Genomic DNA, 14,064 nt, shown 5'->3' with positions numbered 1-14,064 from the left:
ACAAGGCCTGTAGCTAATTCTAACAAGGGGCCCTTGGTTTGCTTTAGGTTCTCAAGTTTAGGATATTGAATAAAACAAAACTGTGACGAATATTTTTTTCTGGATCTGGATCGACAAATTGAGAGATAGTAACACTAACAATATAAGCTTCTTTACGCAAATAATGCTCTATATATAATATATGGGCACCACCGACCCGCGAGACATTTGAGAAAACTCAATTAAAAAAATATTACATTAGGTAACTTATCACGAGTGACAGTGCGATCAACATCCTTTGATGTTTGCCGTCTTACGGCCAAAACTAATATCCAATCTCAATCCCATTTTAGCCTACTTAGATCGACAATTCAATCCATTTCTACAGAAAAGCATGCCAATATTCATATCATAGATTGAGTTACCAAACTATTTTTTCAACCAATCCTTCAGAGGACCGATAAGAGATTGAAGATTGCCCTCTGTATGAAAATTAGTGTTTACACATGCCAATAACCTATATGTCCATTTTGACAATTGCTCAGATTGGCCAAATCAATTCCGGATAGCTATCCGGGTTATGGCTTATGGATCGATATTACGATCATCCAACTTTATATTCATTAGTAAAATGTGTTCATTTTCGTCGTCCTCCAGTTCTCGTGATAGGGATTTGGAAGTTTTAATGCAATTACCCGATTGGGATAGTGAAGTTGTTGGTGATATATCATCTACAATTGATAAGCTAGCTTACGAGTATGTTTTTATACACCAACAGAGTACAGAAAAATTACATGAAATTGCTGGATTTCCTCGAATTGTTGCCATTGATTGCACTCATTTACGAATTCAATCATCATGTAAGTAATTTATATATTTCTTTTAACCTTGTACATTATAGTATGAAGTTGTAATAATAATAAGCAGCATTATTTTCTTTAGGTGACGTAATTGGTGAATAATATCCTAATTGAATAGGATATTTCTCTTTAAATGTACAGGCTGTGTGTGATGCAGAAATAAAATTTATTAATGTTGTGCCCCATGGCCTGATGCCGCTCATGATGCAACAACTTTTGTAAACTCAGTTCTACAAGTTAAATTGATTGATAAGAAGCTAGAACTTGATAAATGTGCCAACTAAATTAACAGGTATATTTGTTTATAGCTTAATATCATACAGGTCTACTGAGAAATCACTGGATGGTTGTTAATAGTGCTTACTCAAATATACCATATTTATTAACACCATTTCTCTGGCTGACCAGAGATATGATGAAGTACACATTAAGAATAGGAATACTATAGAGAGGTAAATATATAGTATAATTTAGAGTATTAATAATTATACTATGTCAAAAAGTTGCAAGATATGTGACCCAAATGAAACATGATGTAAGGTTAAAATATTTGTCCTTTTCAGAATATTCGGAGAATGGAAATGTCGCTTTAACATTGTATTAACCACTAGCTAAAGTTCAAGCTATTATTATTGCCACAGCTGTTATGCAAAATATTTGTAAGGGTTATAATTTGAAGATATACCGGCAGAAGTTTTAGTTCCAACACTTGATACAATTTCAAGTCAAGAAGTTAATGAAGGAAATCAAGACATAACTGAAAGAACAAGCCTTATTCATTATTATTTTTGGAAAATTAATATAATTCTAGCAGAAACAAACATGTTGTATTTAAATGTCCTTTTGTACATATGAAATAAGAGAAGAAATTCAGTTAAAATTTTAATAAGTTATGTAGTTAATCTACCTATAAAATTAAATTATTATTTATTATAACCATGTAATGTAATGAAATATTAGTAAAAAATTAATAAAAACATGACATAATATAAAATTTATTTCATTACATTCTTATATATTACTAATATGTAAACCAAAACCTATAAAATAGTAAACAATACTATGCTAATTAATAATATTCTCTACAACCAATTACTTTCTTAACTTTTCTTTTTTTAATTCAAACATTTCTAACTAAGACCAGTTTTTCATTAGTTCTAAGTTCTTTATTTCTTAATATTAAATGTTTGTTTTTAAAATTTACATTTATTAAATTAGTCTATAATTTTTGTTTAGGCATATAATATTTTGCTATTGCTATATTTCATAATTTTTTCCTTTGCTACTTCTCTTACGAGCATTCTTCTTTAAATTCTTTCATTTTAGACGAAGTTGCTGCGGTAATATCCTGGGACAAGTGGTAGCGGTGGCGTTTAGTCGCTGCGCCAAGCGAATCCACTCATCGTTTTTTCATTTATAGCTAGTGGCGTTGGTGGCTTTCTTATTAATTGTTTTACTTTCTTGTATTAGGTTAAGTTAAAACGTGCATTGCTCCTTAGACAGAGGTCGACCTTTTACCTAATAAAACACATTTATATAACATTAATATGACAAAACACTCTGATTTCCCGAATCAGCGTCATGCAAATAAAATAAACCAAATACTTACGGTTTCAACAACCATTACGACAGAGATTATAGTTGTATAATTTATAATATTATGTTAATTTGTACTTAAGCAAACCACACTTATATTTAGATTTTAGAAAATAGCGGGCACAAAGATTCATGAAGCCATGGGTTGACAATTGTCAGTTATCACAAAAATGAAACGTTCCGTTCCGTTCCTTACTAAAATCATATTACCACAAAAAACATAAATTATCATATTTAATAATATAAATAGAGACCTTTAACGTTTATATCAGTAGCTATAACCAAAAATATTTGTTACTATAGATAAATAGTCGTACTTATTTTATTTTATTCCTAAAACAGCAACTTTTAGTATGCTTGAACAAACATATTGCATTTAACGAAACGCGGTCGAGAGGGAAGGATCACGCAAAAGATGACGTGCAATCTATTGTCGAATAAACAATCGGGTAGCAAATGTGTTATATTGGCATGCAGATTGGAGATCGATCTTTAGATATGAATTAATCCAAGATTAGATTTAGACTTAGATTGAGGATACGTTATTAATTTTGGGCGTTACTCTTTGATAAGGCGAATGAACAGAATTAAATGTGCAAAAAGAGGATTTGATAGTCCTTCATTGCATTATCCACCAACAGAATTTGTGTTCTAAGTCTATTCGACCCCAGAATGTTTTGAATGTGGTAGTAAAAACCATCAACTTCATTCGATCCCGAGGGCTTAACCATCGTCAGTTCAAGGCGTTTTTGGATGAAATATCAGCTGAATACAACGACATAACATATTACTGTGAAGTCAGATGGCTGAGTAAAAGAAAAATGTTGAAACGGTTTTACAAGCTTAGAAATGAGATAGCAGAGTTTATGAAAACCCAAAATGGATATGTGACTTAGCATTTTTGATCGATCTTACAGGCTATTTGAATGATTTAAATTTGAAACTTCTAAAACAAGGGCAGCTAGTAAATTATTTGTACAGCCATTTGCAAGCCTTTCAGATCAAACTACGCTTGTGGGAGTCACAGATGCTGTCTGGCAACAGTTAATGGTATAACAGTAGAACCTATACCCATCAGCATATCAACTAGATTGTTGAAATGGTTCAACACGCTCTTTGCTTATGAAAATATTGCTTATGCTCAATATGCTGATGAACTCAATTTACTGTCGGAACAATTTTCGAACAGATTTAGCGATATCAAAAACATGGATGACTGTTTTAGTTTATTTGCTACTCCTACAAAATGTAATGTACAATATGCTCCAATACACTTACAAATGGAGTTGATCGTGATTCAAGAAATCTCAGTCCTAAAATTCAAATTTGAAGATGGTAGAGTTATGCGATTTCTACAAAAAATATCTAGAAAAAGACAATTTTCCGCAGCTTACTTATAAATGCGAACAGTTCTTTTTATTGCTGAAAGTTAATAAATCAACACATCGTACTAGACTGACTGACGATAATTTGGAAAATTCTTTACGTCTTTGTATAAGTGGAATTAATCCAAATATCGATGTATTAGTTTCCCTAATTCAAGCTCAAGTGTCTCATTGATTTAACTTTCGTAGTTTGTAACAATTGCAAATTTTACGATTTAATTATAATGTACCATTTTTTAATTTCATTTTGAAATTTTAATAAATTGTACTATAATAACATTGTTGTATTATTTCATGTCTAATATCTATCGCAAAAAATATTATCACTACTTTAAAATGCACTAAGTGCTTTTAAACGCGGCGAACGTATTTACACGCTAAAGTTTGGCTCTCAACATGTCAAAGGTTGCCCATACCTGCTCTATATATATTCAATGAAGTGAGTTGATTTATAATTAAACATTAGAACATTACGGTAAAAAGTTTGTAAAATACCTACTTATTTTTACGATTTAACGTGACGAAATCGAGTATTAGATTTTTAAGTGGAAGTGAAGCAAGATATAATACTTTGTTACTGGTACGTTGGAGGGCGGGGCTCGTAGCATTTGCTACTCTTGCTATATGGCTAATCCGGCACTGAGCGCAGGGGGTTATAAAGCACTACCTGCACCAAACTCAATCCAATCAGGCATTCTTCTTCTACATTTTACTTCCACGCCAATTGAAGAATTTTATTTCCTCCACAATTTATTCTAGCAATACATCTGTTTCTCTCTTTTGTGTCACCTCGGTTTCCGTATCTGAAGTGCTTCGCTTATTTGATTAAGTTCCTTTCCTTTATTTTAAACAAATGTGTCAAATAAGACATAGTATATTAGTGGTTGCCTGGAAGAGATCGCTCGAAAGCGATAAGGCCGCCAGTTGCTCTCCTTTTGATTTAATTATATTCAGTTTTTTTATATTGTAACGTTACGAAGTGTTAATAAATATATCTCCACTAGGTCATTGTGTAGATCGACGTTTCTCACGTAGGCGGGCCGTACTGCCACGCTCTTCTCGGAATTTATTTAAATGCCCTATAGAACCACCACTAGCAGTGTTTGCGGTTTGTCAACGATTAAACTTCGGTCTTTGTAGGTATCTACAATCGTTAAGGGCGGTATATTCGCCATAGAGCAACCCCTTTAAATAGTTTACGTCTTCATAAGTCGTATTGCTGTGTTGCATGCGTCTGAACATCACATTACTAAGCGAATAACATAATTAGGAAACAAAGAGTATCACCTATTGTCAAAAATGTTTTTAAGATGCACTATTATGACTACGACAAAAAATGACACCGTGACGGAACTTAAATAGGACCGTACAGACGTCTATGATATAATAAACGATTCTAAGTTACTGAGCTTGAAGACCTCCCGTAGAATATTTTTTTGCAGCTGATGAACCCATCTAATTTCTAGTTGCGTTCGATCTACGACTTTTTGGCCACACTGTAATTATACAGTTAACTATGTATCTAGGATAGTATAAAACACTATTCATTAAAATCCTAGGGTGCGGTCCCAGTTGATTTCGTGTATTTTGGCGAGGTGTTATATATGCCTTTAAAATAAAATAAATTAAGTTTTGCATAGGATTTTATATCAAGGAATGACTTCGATATATGTAGTTATTTATTTTTGAAAAAAAAAACAAGTAAACTTACCCCATAATATTTTAGTTAAATGATTTGTAAAAGTAAAGTTTTAAAAATCACTAAAAATGTTTAAAAATGTATCAATGTATTGTAATATAGCACCAATCAATTTTGTTTAAATATATTTTAGTAAGTTTACAAAGTATAAACTGCATTAGTTATATAAAATAATTTTAAAAATCAAATCACTAATAATTATAAAATTCAACTATCAAAGCAAGTTTACCAGAAAATGTGATAAAAAAAATTCAATGTAAGAACCTATACCCATCAGCATATCAACTAGATTGTTTAAACAAAGCCGCCGGTAGGCCTCCAGACTTGACAATCCATAATGCATTAGATATATTATGTGCTTTACCAAAAGATGGATGTGCCCGAGGGTGATGGTTTATGGAACTATTATAGGTATTAAAAATATTTATTACTAATAATACTTTATTAAAAGAAAAAGAATTAAAATAAACCTAGGTACATTAATTGTGTCCGCAACTGTTGCAACTTCTTTCTTGAACATAATTTTAAAGAAAAGGTTTCAATTTGACAGATGAATGTATTAGTAAGCATATTGCTTTACACCTTTTCCTTAAAATAGTGTGACCTTTGAAAGTACTTAAAATAGCAGGGAGGGGGTCCCGTTATACCGAAAAACCTAGACGCGATCTGCAAACAACAGGAAACAGCACAGCAAACTGCATCAGCAAACAGGCCAGCGGCACCACCGGCCTGCCAAACAAATCAAAATGTTAGTCTCTGCTTATGTTATTTGACAGAACTAATGAAATTTAACTGGCACTGATGATTGTGCTAATATCCAACTGGTATTAACACAATGCATTTTGTGAATTGTTTGAAAATGAAATGAGTATGGCTCCCCTAGGAGCCGATGCGTGTCTCGGTTTGTCAATAATTATAAAATATTACTCATAACTTATGTACTGCAACAGCAATTCAGCAGTTGTCAGCAATCAGCAAACCCACCCCCCTGCACTGCCTCGCTCCACGCGCTCGCCACGCCCTGAGCATACCAACACCAAAATTAATTCATTACTTTTACTTAACCGTAAGAGAACATTAAGCTAATCAAGAAATCAAATAATTACTATTTGACCTTTTTTGTTCATTTAAATAATACACAATATGTAAAAACATGTTTGTAAGTAGTTACCAAATATTGTTGCTTTTTTATCATCCAATTTACAATAAGATGCCAAAAATTTTGTTCTCCTGAAATAAAGCTTCTGAAGTTCGTAATAAACTGTTAGTAAGTATACATATTAATAAAGAATTAAATTTGATTTCTACTACATCCAAGGTGATAACTTATATAAGTTACAACTAAAGCTTTATTTGAGATAATCTTAAAAACCTCAAAGTACAATATGAAAAGATAACTTAAAACTAAAAGATTTTGTTACATGTTTGCCACTATGTTCATCATAGTTATGTCTGAGTGCTTATAATAATTGAAGAATGATAGTACCTTAGCCGAGACTGCTTAAGATGGGACAAGTGCAGAATATCAGCTCAGCTCACGATCGGCACTCAACCTAAAGATATTATAAATCATCACATAACAGAATTAAGTTTTATTATATTTAAAAAAAAATCTTATTCAGGAATGAATTTATATAACCAATGATAGGCAAATGTGAGTATTCTTGAACAATGAAAGTCAAGCCCAAGTTTTTGTAAATATACATGAATATCCTTTTTTTATTTAGTCAGATTCAGCCTATTGAATTAAGGAATATTGTTTATATAGATCAACTAGTAAAGTTCCTGATCAAATGACTACCAATGTTGATACTTACCATAACATCAATGCCTGGATCTTGAGCGGGACCTGGAGCGGCTGCGAGAACGTCCCCTCGAGCTCTTTGAGTCTGAGCGAGACCTTGATCTGGAGGCACGGGAACGAGACCGACTGCGCGAATATGAACGACGCCGAGAACGGGATCTAGACCTGGAGCGACCACCACGGGATTTGCTAAAAATACACCATCACCAAAATAATATACGGTTAAAAAATGTATGTTTCCACCATTGATATCAAGTTTATTCACAGGCAACAAACAATTGCCCCTGTATAAGTAAGTTCTTCCAAGTAAAAAAAATTCTTAAATAAATCACTTCAACAATTATAAATAAATAGGTGTATATAAATATGCTTGCAAAATTTATTACTTGTTATTTGTTTTTAGTAAGTGCAAGAAAGGTACATACCTGCGGCGACGGTCGTAACGGCTTCGGTAGGGTGACGACGGTCTTCCATAGCGAGCCATCTGGACACGCAGTTCCCTCCCGTCTAACATGCGTCCATCGAGCGAGTCCAAAGCCTCTTCAGCATCACGTCTATCAAAGAATCTGAAATAAAAAGCAATCATCACATAACCTAGAAAACTATCACGTTACGTCATGGAAATGTTTGCAACAATAGAATGAAGATTTACCTTACGAAAGCAAATCCTCTACTTTCTCTTGTATATCTGTCTCTAGGGATGTATATGTCGCCAACATCTCCACATCTTTCGAAAACGCGGCGCAAGTCGTCAGGTGTAGTTCGGTATGTTAAATTGTCCACTTTAAGGGAAACCATCCCGTCAATACGGGGCGGCGGTCTTCCATAACTCATTTTTGTACAATTTATATACTTTTGTCGAGGGCAACAAAAATATTTCAATTAATGTGCTGGACCAAATTAACACTTTCCAAAATGGCGACGTAAAACAATTCCAAAAAGTAGCGTCCGATCTTGTAGATGCCAAATCACAAAATAACCACAGACAAGAAGCAAAACCAAAAGTTAATAGATTGCTAGTGTTGCCAACTCCTGACTACGAAAGTGCGCTGAAGGTTGCAAGGATGCAAAAAGCGCTAAATTTCGTTAAATAATTACACAAATAGATAGACTTTCAATGCCTGTAAACTGGCAATTAATATTTTGGATTTTACTTAAAACTAAAAAAAAACCTAAACTTTACTTTAAAACTATTGCCGTAATATAAAACCGTAAAAAACTTTATCGCTATGATTCAAAACTGCTTTTTCTCATCAGCAACATAAATCCGATTAAGAAATATGTTGTATGTGGTAAAATGTAAGTTATTTATCCACATAAATTGTGAAGGATAATGCTGTTCTTCTCTAATGCTACTTTATGTACGTATACAGTAGCATTTTACATGTATCAGGTCGCTCTATAGTATTTCGGTACCACCAACCAACTCTGATTTTCTTCTCTTTGGAGTAGAGACTTTTGGGCCGTACAGTTCAAGTGCACAGGTGCTTATTAATTAAAGATTTAATTTGGTGCTATAGTACAAATTCCTCTTCTGAGTTTTTTTTTGTAAAATGTTGTTAGTGAGTTTTATAATGTTTGGTATAATCCATGGTCTCAGTTTTTCTTCTTCATTGTCATTGCATTTCTACTTCCTCGCAAAGTAGTGACATTATGACCACATCTTCGTAATATATTTGCATTTGATGTTGCCGACTACCGACTGACAAACGGACGAAACAGTCGCGCCAAAACATCAATCTTCATCATAAACTTGATTCGGACGCATATACCCTATGGGTACCCTAATTTATCCTGGCTGCAAATAATTTTAACATTTTATATTGTGCTTGTCTTCTTTTAGCTGTAAATAGGAATAAGACGGTTGTCTTGGTAACGAAATTTTGAGTCGGTGAAAATCATGAAACGATATTTATTTAGTATTTACTAATCACCAAGTGTATTTTATGCTTCATCGTGTTGGGTTTCTTTATAAATTTCTTTAAATTATTTTTATGCTACTTAAAAATTTAAAAAGTTAATATGCCAGATAAAACTAAAGGTGTCAAGCAAGTAAGAAATAAAAAACTTCTTCCTGATTTACGTAAAGAAGGTGAATTATCAAAAGACATTGTTTTATCAACGAAAGAAAAACACGGAGTACCTACAGGGTCAAGGCTTTATTCGCACCATACTTTGGCCAGTGTGAGAAAATTAAGCTTCTTTCAACCTTTTTTGTAAGTTTTAATGTTACTTATTTATTAAAGTACGCCACATCATATATAATGTAATTTACAATCTAATCTATACTAAAATACATGACAATTATGGTAAATTGAAAAGATTACACTTCCAATTTGTCTTTAGCAGTAAGTATTTGCTTATCAATGCGGATTGGGTACCAGGTATGCGCTTAACAACGTTTTTTAAAGAAGTAGTATCGTATCTGAACCGTATTGTTATTTATACTGAAACTCGACGCGTCGAGTTTTATTAAAATTAGCTTATTATATAGCAATGTGTGTTTGATTATAACGTTTATTAATAGTTTACCAGAAGACAGTTTGGATATAGTATTAGCTGCAGTGTATAACCATTCGACGGAACGATTCGCAGACAAAGAGGACTTGTATTTACAACCAGAGACTATCGGGTGCGATACATGGCGTCGACTTAGGAACACTTATGATAAGCTTCCACCGGTTGTAATACCATTGGTTAGTATATACAATGAAAATCATATAATAATAAATTTATTATGCATTTACAAATTATAAACGTTCTGCATTAATAATTGTCGTAATAACAGGTGTCTCAAAAGTAAGTTTACATTTATTTAGTTTACGTTATGTGAAAATGTTAGACGACGTGTTCTTGTTGCCTGAACTTTAAAACGTTAAAACCAATACGTCTTTGCTACGAGTTCGTGAAATTTTCTCAGGCAAATTGATCTCCAGGAGAGGAGCCATAAATTTGCCTCCACGCGGTCCACGCGGATTTAACCCTATGGACTTTTTCTTATTATCTAAAATGTAAAGTCTAAAGTATAAGCTGACTTCTCTGGCGCAATTGAAAGAAAATTTCCGTTACGAAATGGCGGCCATCAGCGAGTCGACGTGCCGAGCCGTCATAAGTAATTTAATCGCAAGGATCTAGATCTAGACGGTATTATTCACGACTTACTTTTTCTTAAATCGATCAACTAAATATGAACTTTCTTTCGAGACACCTTGTATTATGTATTTTTGTACAAGTTTATCGTTAAATTTGTTACGTAGTTACATAAATAGATATTTGTTCCGAAGCATTAGAGCCATCATACTTCTAAAAATGTATCAAATGCACAAATGAGTTTGCTAATTAATTGTATATTGAAAGGGTCATCCAATGAAACGTGGTGGTATTAAAGAAAAACGATCGCCATTCAGCGTGAAGCTTATGAATTCTGGAGTACATTCGTCTCAAACTAATCCTGGTTACAGCAGACAGGCGGCTGGCGGTGCTATATTCTTCTATTAATGTGTATTTTATGAACATTTTTCTAATATCCCAACGATCGCTAAACTTTAGAGCAAAAGACAATGTTAAACGTTATATGTATGTTGTTTATTGGTTTTTAAATATTCTCGGTAACTTGACAGTTGATAATAATTTAAAACTATAATAAAATTGTTATGGTTCAGTGTTTGTTTCAATTTATACACACAGATACAATTATTGAAAGAAATTATTATATAATTATATTTACATAAATTAAAAAAATTCCTTTCAATGTGTAAAAGCTATGTTAACCAAAGACAAAAATTATTGATCTATGTTTGCGTTAACATTTGCGTGTATCGAATTTAATGTTTTCAAAAAGGTACGCAGATCTATTTGAGATGTAGGTTCCCTTAATCTTGTACAGTATTTTCAAATGAGTTCATAATTTTGCATGTAGTCTTTGATTATTTGAATGAATTATGTATGTATTTTCTGTAATCCTACAATAATACACAAACTACTACATAAAATAGTTTTGTAAAACAATAATGTCTTTACACTTCTACTGCTGTATTAACATTGAAACTGTTCCTTTTATAAAACCTCTTTTTATAAATTAAATACAAAAATATGATTGTGATATTGTCATTTAAAAATCGCAGACAGCAGAGTATTCGAATGCCAATTAAAAAATTTTTCTAAATTTAGTTAGTGCTAAATCACTTTTTGTTATTACTGCTTATGGAGTTTACGGATTTGAATGGTAAGTATAATTAAAAAAGCGACGAAATACCTACTAACTAACCTAATATTGAAATAATTTCTATTGCCTCAGAGGAATCATGTAAGAAATCACGTCGGGTCCGGTCGTGGTATCTCTACGAACAATTTAAATCACTCGAAAAAAGTCAACTGGATGCCGCTCGAAAGCTCAAAGATAGACCATACCAAGAGAGAGTTCTTCACAAAGAGTTGAATGAGCGACGATCAAGAAGAAGATTGTGCGACCAGTTTGGATTATGTCAAAGCGAGACCGGATTAGGCCGAAATGGAGAGCCATCAAAAACCCTTCTCAGTACCAGTACAGGCGATTTCTATGAGAGTTTCTGTAAGTTGCACAATGATGAAGGCGATATATATAGTTGTGATGATTCTCAGTCGAGTAAAACGTATCAAGAATGTAGAGTTACTTACAATGATGACTTGAGCCACGTAGAAAGCGTCGCTAGCGTTATACAAAACTTTAGCTATGACGATAATTTAACTGATAACGTCAAGGAAGACCTACAAAGTGTTCAAAGAAATATTAATATAGCAGAAGATATTAATCTACAGCTCGAGGCAGTTAAAGAAAATTTGGAATGTATTGAAAAATATACTAAAATGTGCGAGGAAGGCCAAATATCTGAAGGCGAAAGCTTTGATTCTGTTGTAACCCGTGAAAAGAAAAACCTGGCAGAAAGACGACTTAAGACAAAAAATAAAAGCGAAGTTGATTTTTTTTTGTCATTTTGGCCCAAACTAGTTCAATTTTCATATAGAACAATGCAATTGAATTGTGGTACAATTTTTCTAATTTTGTTTGTTCTCATGTTAAAAAATACTTTAATCTTAATGTTTATAATAATTTTACAGGTAATTGTTATAGCGACTATAGCACACAGCTTTTGGTTGCCATTCTAGCGTGTGACATGCTTCGTCGCGGATTAAACAAAATGTGTAATATTTTGTTCCAATTTAAAAATGTCAATATTCATGATAAGATTAAATCATATTGAATAATATGTAATTTTAGGTTATGTTTTACAGCCATTCATTTCACCGGTAAAGTTCTCGCCTAGTGAGCCGAAAATTGATGCAAAAACTTATAAAAATGTAAAATATAGAAACGCTAAAATACGGAAACCATTTATTAAGGTATTAGAATTACTAATCGTATTTAGATTATTTTAATGCATTGCTAGTACTATAATATCTTAATTTAATATTTTTAGTACTTACCCCTACATTGTTATCAAAAGAACGGCAAAAGAAATCATTCTGAAGGTACTAACTGTAGGCATAATATTCACGACAAATCACGGGGCCAAAGCGAACCAAGGGGACGAAGAGAATGGCGTAGTCTTGCCCGATTAACGAAGTCCGTTGAAAAATTAGAAAAATGCAGTAGTTTTTGGCCCAATGACTTAAAATCAATTTGTAAAGGCCAACAAATGAAATGTATGATGGATTCCATGGTGCAACTATCCCAACAACTGGATAATGTTATTCGCGAAGTCGAAAGTGTTAATTGTTCTTAAATTTGTATTTTATTTATTTTCGTCAAATTTATTTATTATATTTTAAATACGAAACCGTCTGGTTATTATGCTCTTGATACATCTTGTCTATCGGCAAAAGAATTTTCATCGAAACAAGTCGTTTTCTACGTTTGTATTAACAGGTCTTGATAAAAAGCATGTTAAGCGACTACTTAAACCAATGTACTATACAATTTTAAGTGGAGATTTTGTTAGGTTAGAAGTAAAAAACCATTTAAAAACGAATATGTAACACTTTATTACACTGTGTCGTCTGTACAACAGCAATTTGACATAACAGATTTTATAAAAACGATTTTAACATCGGTTCGTCTATCAAATCAAGAATGCACCCTGCACCCACGCAATTCTTATTTCTAATGGAAACAAGCTCTAGCAGAACTGATAATCATAAATTTAGTAGTGTGAATTAACATTTTCATATCTATGTAAAAAGTGCATTTTACAAAATTACTGTTAGAACTGGAATTAGGCTAGTCCCTAAGGAAGCGATGTATAATCTATGGAACAACATAAGCTATGGAAGACCATAACTTAATCACAATACCTATGCAGATTTTCATTACACACTTTTTTGTTTTCTGTGAAAGATTTTGTTTATGAATTATTAGAATACATTCGTAAACAGTCAGTATTACTAACTTAAATGTATGCACATTTAGAATATGAATACAATTTCAGTGAAATATATAATTACCTTAATAATAATGTTAACTAACTAATTTGACAGACGAAAAATATAATTTACTTTTAAGGGCCGACTCTTATTAACCATAGTTTCTTCTTTAAAAGTAATGTAACTTTTTTACTACTATTTTGGATGACAGACAAAGATTTTAAAATAGTGATTTTTCATTAGCGTCAAATTAGAAAGCTAGCTCGATAGGGCTGTTCTACATGGAATAGCTAAATAATAATAAATAATAAAACGCAAAGAGTATTTGTACCGTACTTAATA

At 32.5% G+C, this 14,064-nt stretch overlaps 3 protein-coding genes and 1 long non-coding RNA gene across 9 annotated transcripts; 3 read left to right on the top strand and 1 right to left on the bottom strand.

Moving 5' to 3' along the window:
- The first annotated feature begins 543 nt into the window (after positions 1-543).
- Positions 544-1,751, top strand: LOC123711976. Of its 3 annotated transcripts, none has more exons than XR_006754024.1 (3): positions 544-839; positions 922-1,291; positions 1,519-1,751. It is a non-coding gene; the product is annotated as an uncharacterized LOC123711976 (long non-coding RNA). The 3 variants fall into 3 exon arrangements; XR_006754025.1 differs by having other exon boundaries at positions 1,403-1,751; XR_006754026.1 differs by having other exon boundaries at positions 1,148-1,291; positions 1,519-1,745.
- A 4,195-nt stretch (positions 1,752-5,946) lies between these two features.
- Positions 5,947-8,316, bottom strand: LOC123712322 (serine/arginine-rich splicing factor 2). Of its 3 annotated transcripts, XR_006754072.1 has the most exons (5): positions 7,976-8,313; positions 7,749-7,889; positions 7,337-7,512; positions 7,006-7,072; positions 5,947-6,540 (listed from the first exon to the last, which is right to left on the bottom strand). XR_006754072.1 is itself a non-coding variant. In XM_045665344.1 (4 exons), exons 1-3 carry the CDS (start codon positions 8,155-8,157, stop codon positions 7,344-7,346), a joined length of 468 nt encoding a protein of 155 aa, XP_045521300.1. In that variant the 5' UTR covers positions 8,158-8,316; the 3' UTR covers positions 5,947-7,072; positions 7,337-7,343. The 3 variants fall into 3 exon arrangements, 2 of the variants coding, with proteins under 2 accessions (XP_045521300.1, XP_045521299.1); XM_045665344.1 differs by having other exon boundaries at positions 5,947-7,072; positions 7,337-7,488; positions 7,976-8,316; XM_045665343.1 differs by having other exon boundaries at positions 5,947-7,072.
- Positions 8,317-9,053: 737 nt separating this feature from the next.
- On the top strand, positions 9,054-10,978 carry LOC123711914 (uncharacterized protein C1orf194 homolog). The gene is made up of 3 exons (XM_045664770.1): positions 9,054-9,539; positions 9,851-10,019; positions 10,681-10,978. Exons 1-3 carry the CDS (start codon positions 9,346-9,348, stop codon positions 10,819-10,821), a joined length of 504 nt encoding a protein of 167 aa, XP_045520726.1. The 5' UTR covers positions 9,054-9,345; the 3' UTR covers positions 10,822-10,978.
- A 449-nt stretch (positions 10,979-11,427) lies between these two features.
- LOC123711576 lies at positions 11,428-12,921 on the top strand. Of its 2 annotated transcripts, none has more exons than XM_045664172.1 (5): positions 11,428-11,548; positions 11,621-12,346; positions 12,421-12,502; positions 12,581-12,702; positions 12,780-12,921. In XM_045664172.1, exons 1-4 carry the CDS (start codon positions 11,527-11,529, stop codon positions 12,624-12,626), a joined length of 876 nt encoding a protein of 291 aa, XP_045520128.1. In that variant the 5' UTR covers positions 11,428-11,526; the 3' UTR covers positions 12,627-12,702; positions 12,780-12,921. The 2 variants fall into 2 exon arrangements, with proteins under 2 accessions (XP_045520128.1, XP_045520129.1); XM_045664173.1 differs by having other exon boundaries at positions 12,421-12,504; positions 12,595-12,702.
- The last annotated feature ends 1,143 nt before the right edge of the window (positions 12,922-14,064 follow it).

Source organism: Pieris brassicae, chromosome 7 (genome assembly GCF_905147105.1).
Source record: "Pieris brassicae chromosome 7, ilPieBrab1.1, whole genome shotgun sequence".
Lineage (NCBI taxonomy): Eukaryota > Metazoa > Arthropoda > Insecta > Lepidoptera > Pieridae > Pieris > Pieris brassicae.
Note: the sequence above shows the minus strand (reverse complement) of the source record. Positions and strands in the feature narration are given on the sequence as shown.

Bases quoted from the DNA above. Each gene is read 5' to 3' on its own strand.
- LOC123712322 (XM_045665343.1), bottom strand. From the start codon at position 8,157: ATGAGTTATGGAAGACCGCCGCCCCGTATTGACGGGATGGTTTCCCTT. The intron at 7,890-7,975 runs GTAAATCTTCAT...TTTTTATTTCAG, and splicing joins AGAGGATTTGCTTTCGTAAG to ATTCTTTGATAGACGTGATG. The intron at 7,513-7,748 runs GTATGTACCTTT...GTGTATTTTTAG, and splicing joins CGTTACGACCGTCGCCGCAG to CAAATCCCGTGGTGGTCGCT.
- LOC123711914 (XM_045664770.1), top strand. From the start codon at position 9,346: ATGCCAGATAAAACTAAAGGTGTCAAGCAAGTAAGAAATAAAAAACTT. The intron at 9,540-9,850 runs GTAAGTTTTAAT...GTTTATTAATAG, and splicing joins AGCTTCTTTCAACCTTTTTT to TTTACCAGAAGACAGTTTGG. The intron at 10,020-10,680 runs GTTAGTATATAC...GTATATTGAAAG, and splicing joins CACCGGTTGTAATACCATTG to GGTCATCCAATGAAACGTGG.
- LOC123711576 (XM_045664172.1), top strand. From the start codon at position 11,527: ATGGAGTTTACGGATTTGAATG. The intron at 12,347-12,420 runs GTACAATTTTTC...ATAATTTTACAG, and splicing joins AACAATGCAATTGAATTGTG to GTAATTGTTATAGCGACTAT. The intron at 12,503-12,580 runs GTGTAATATTTT...ATGTAATTTTAG, and splicing joins CGTCGCGGATTAAACAAAAT to GTTATGTTTTACAGCCATTC.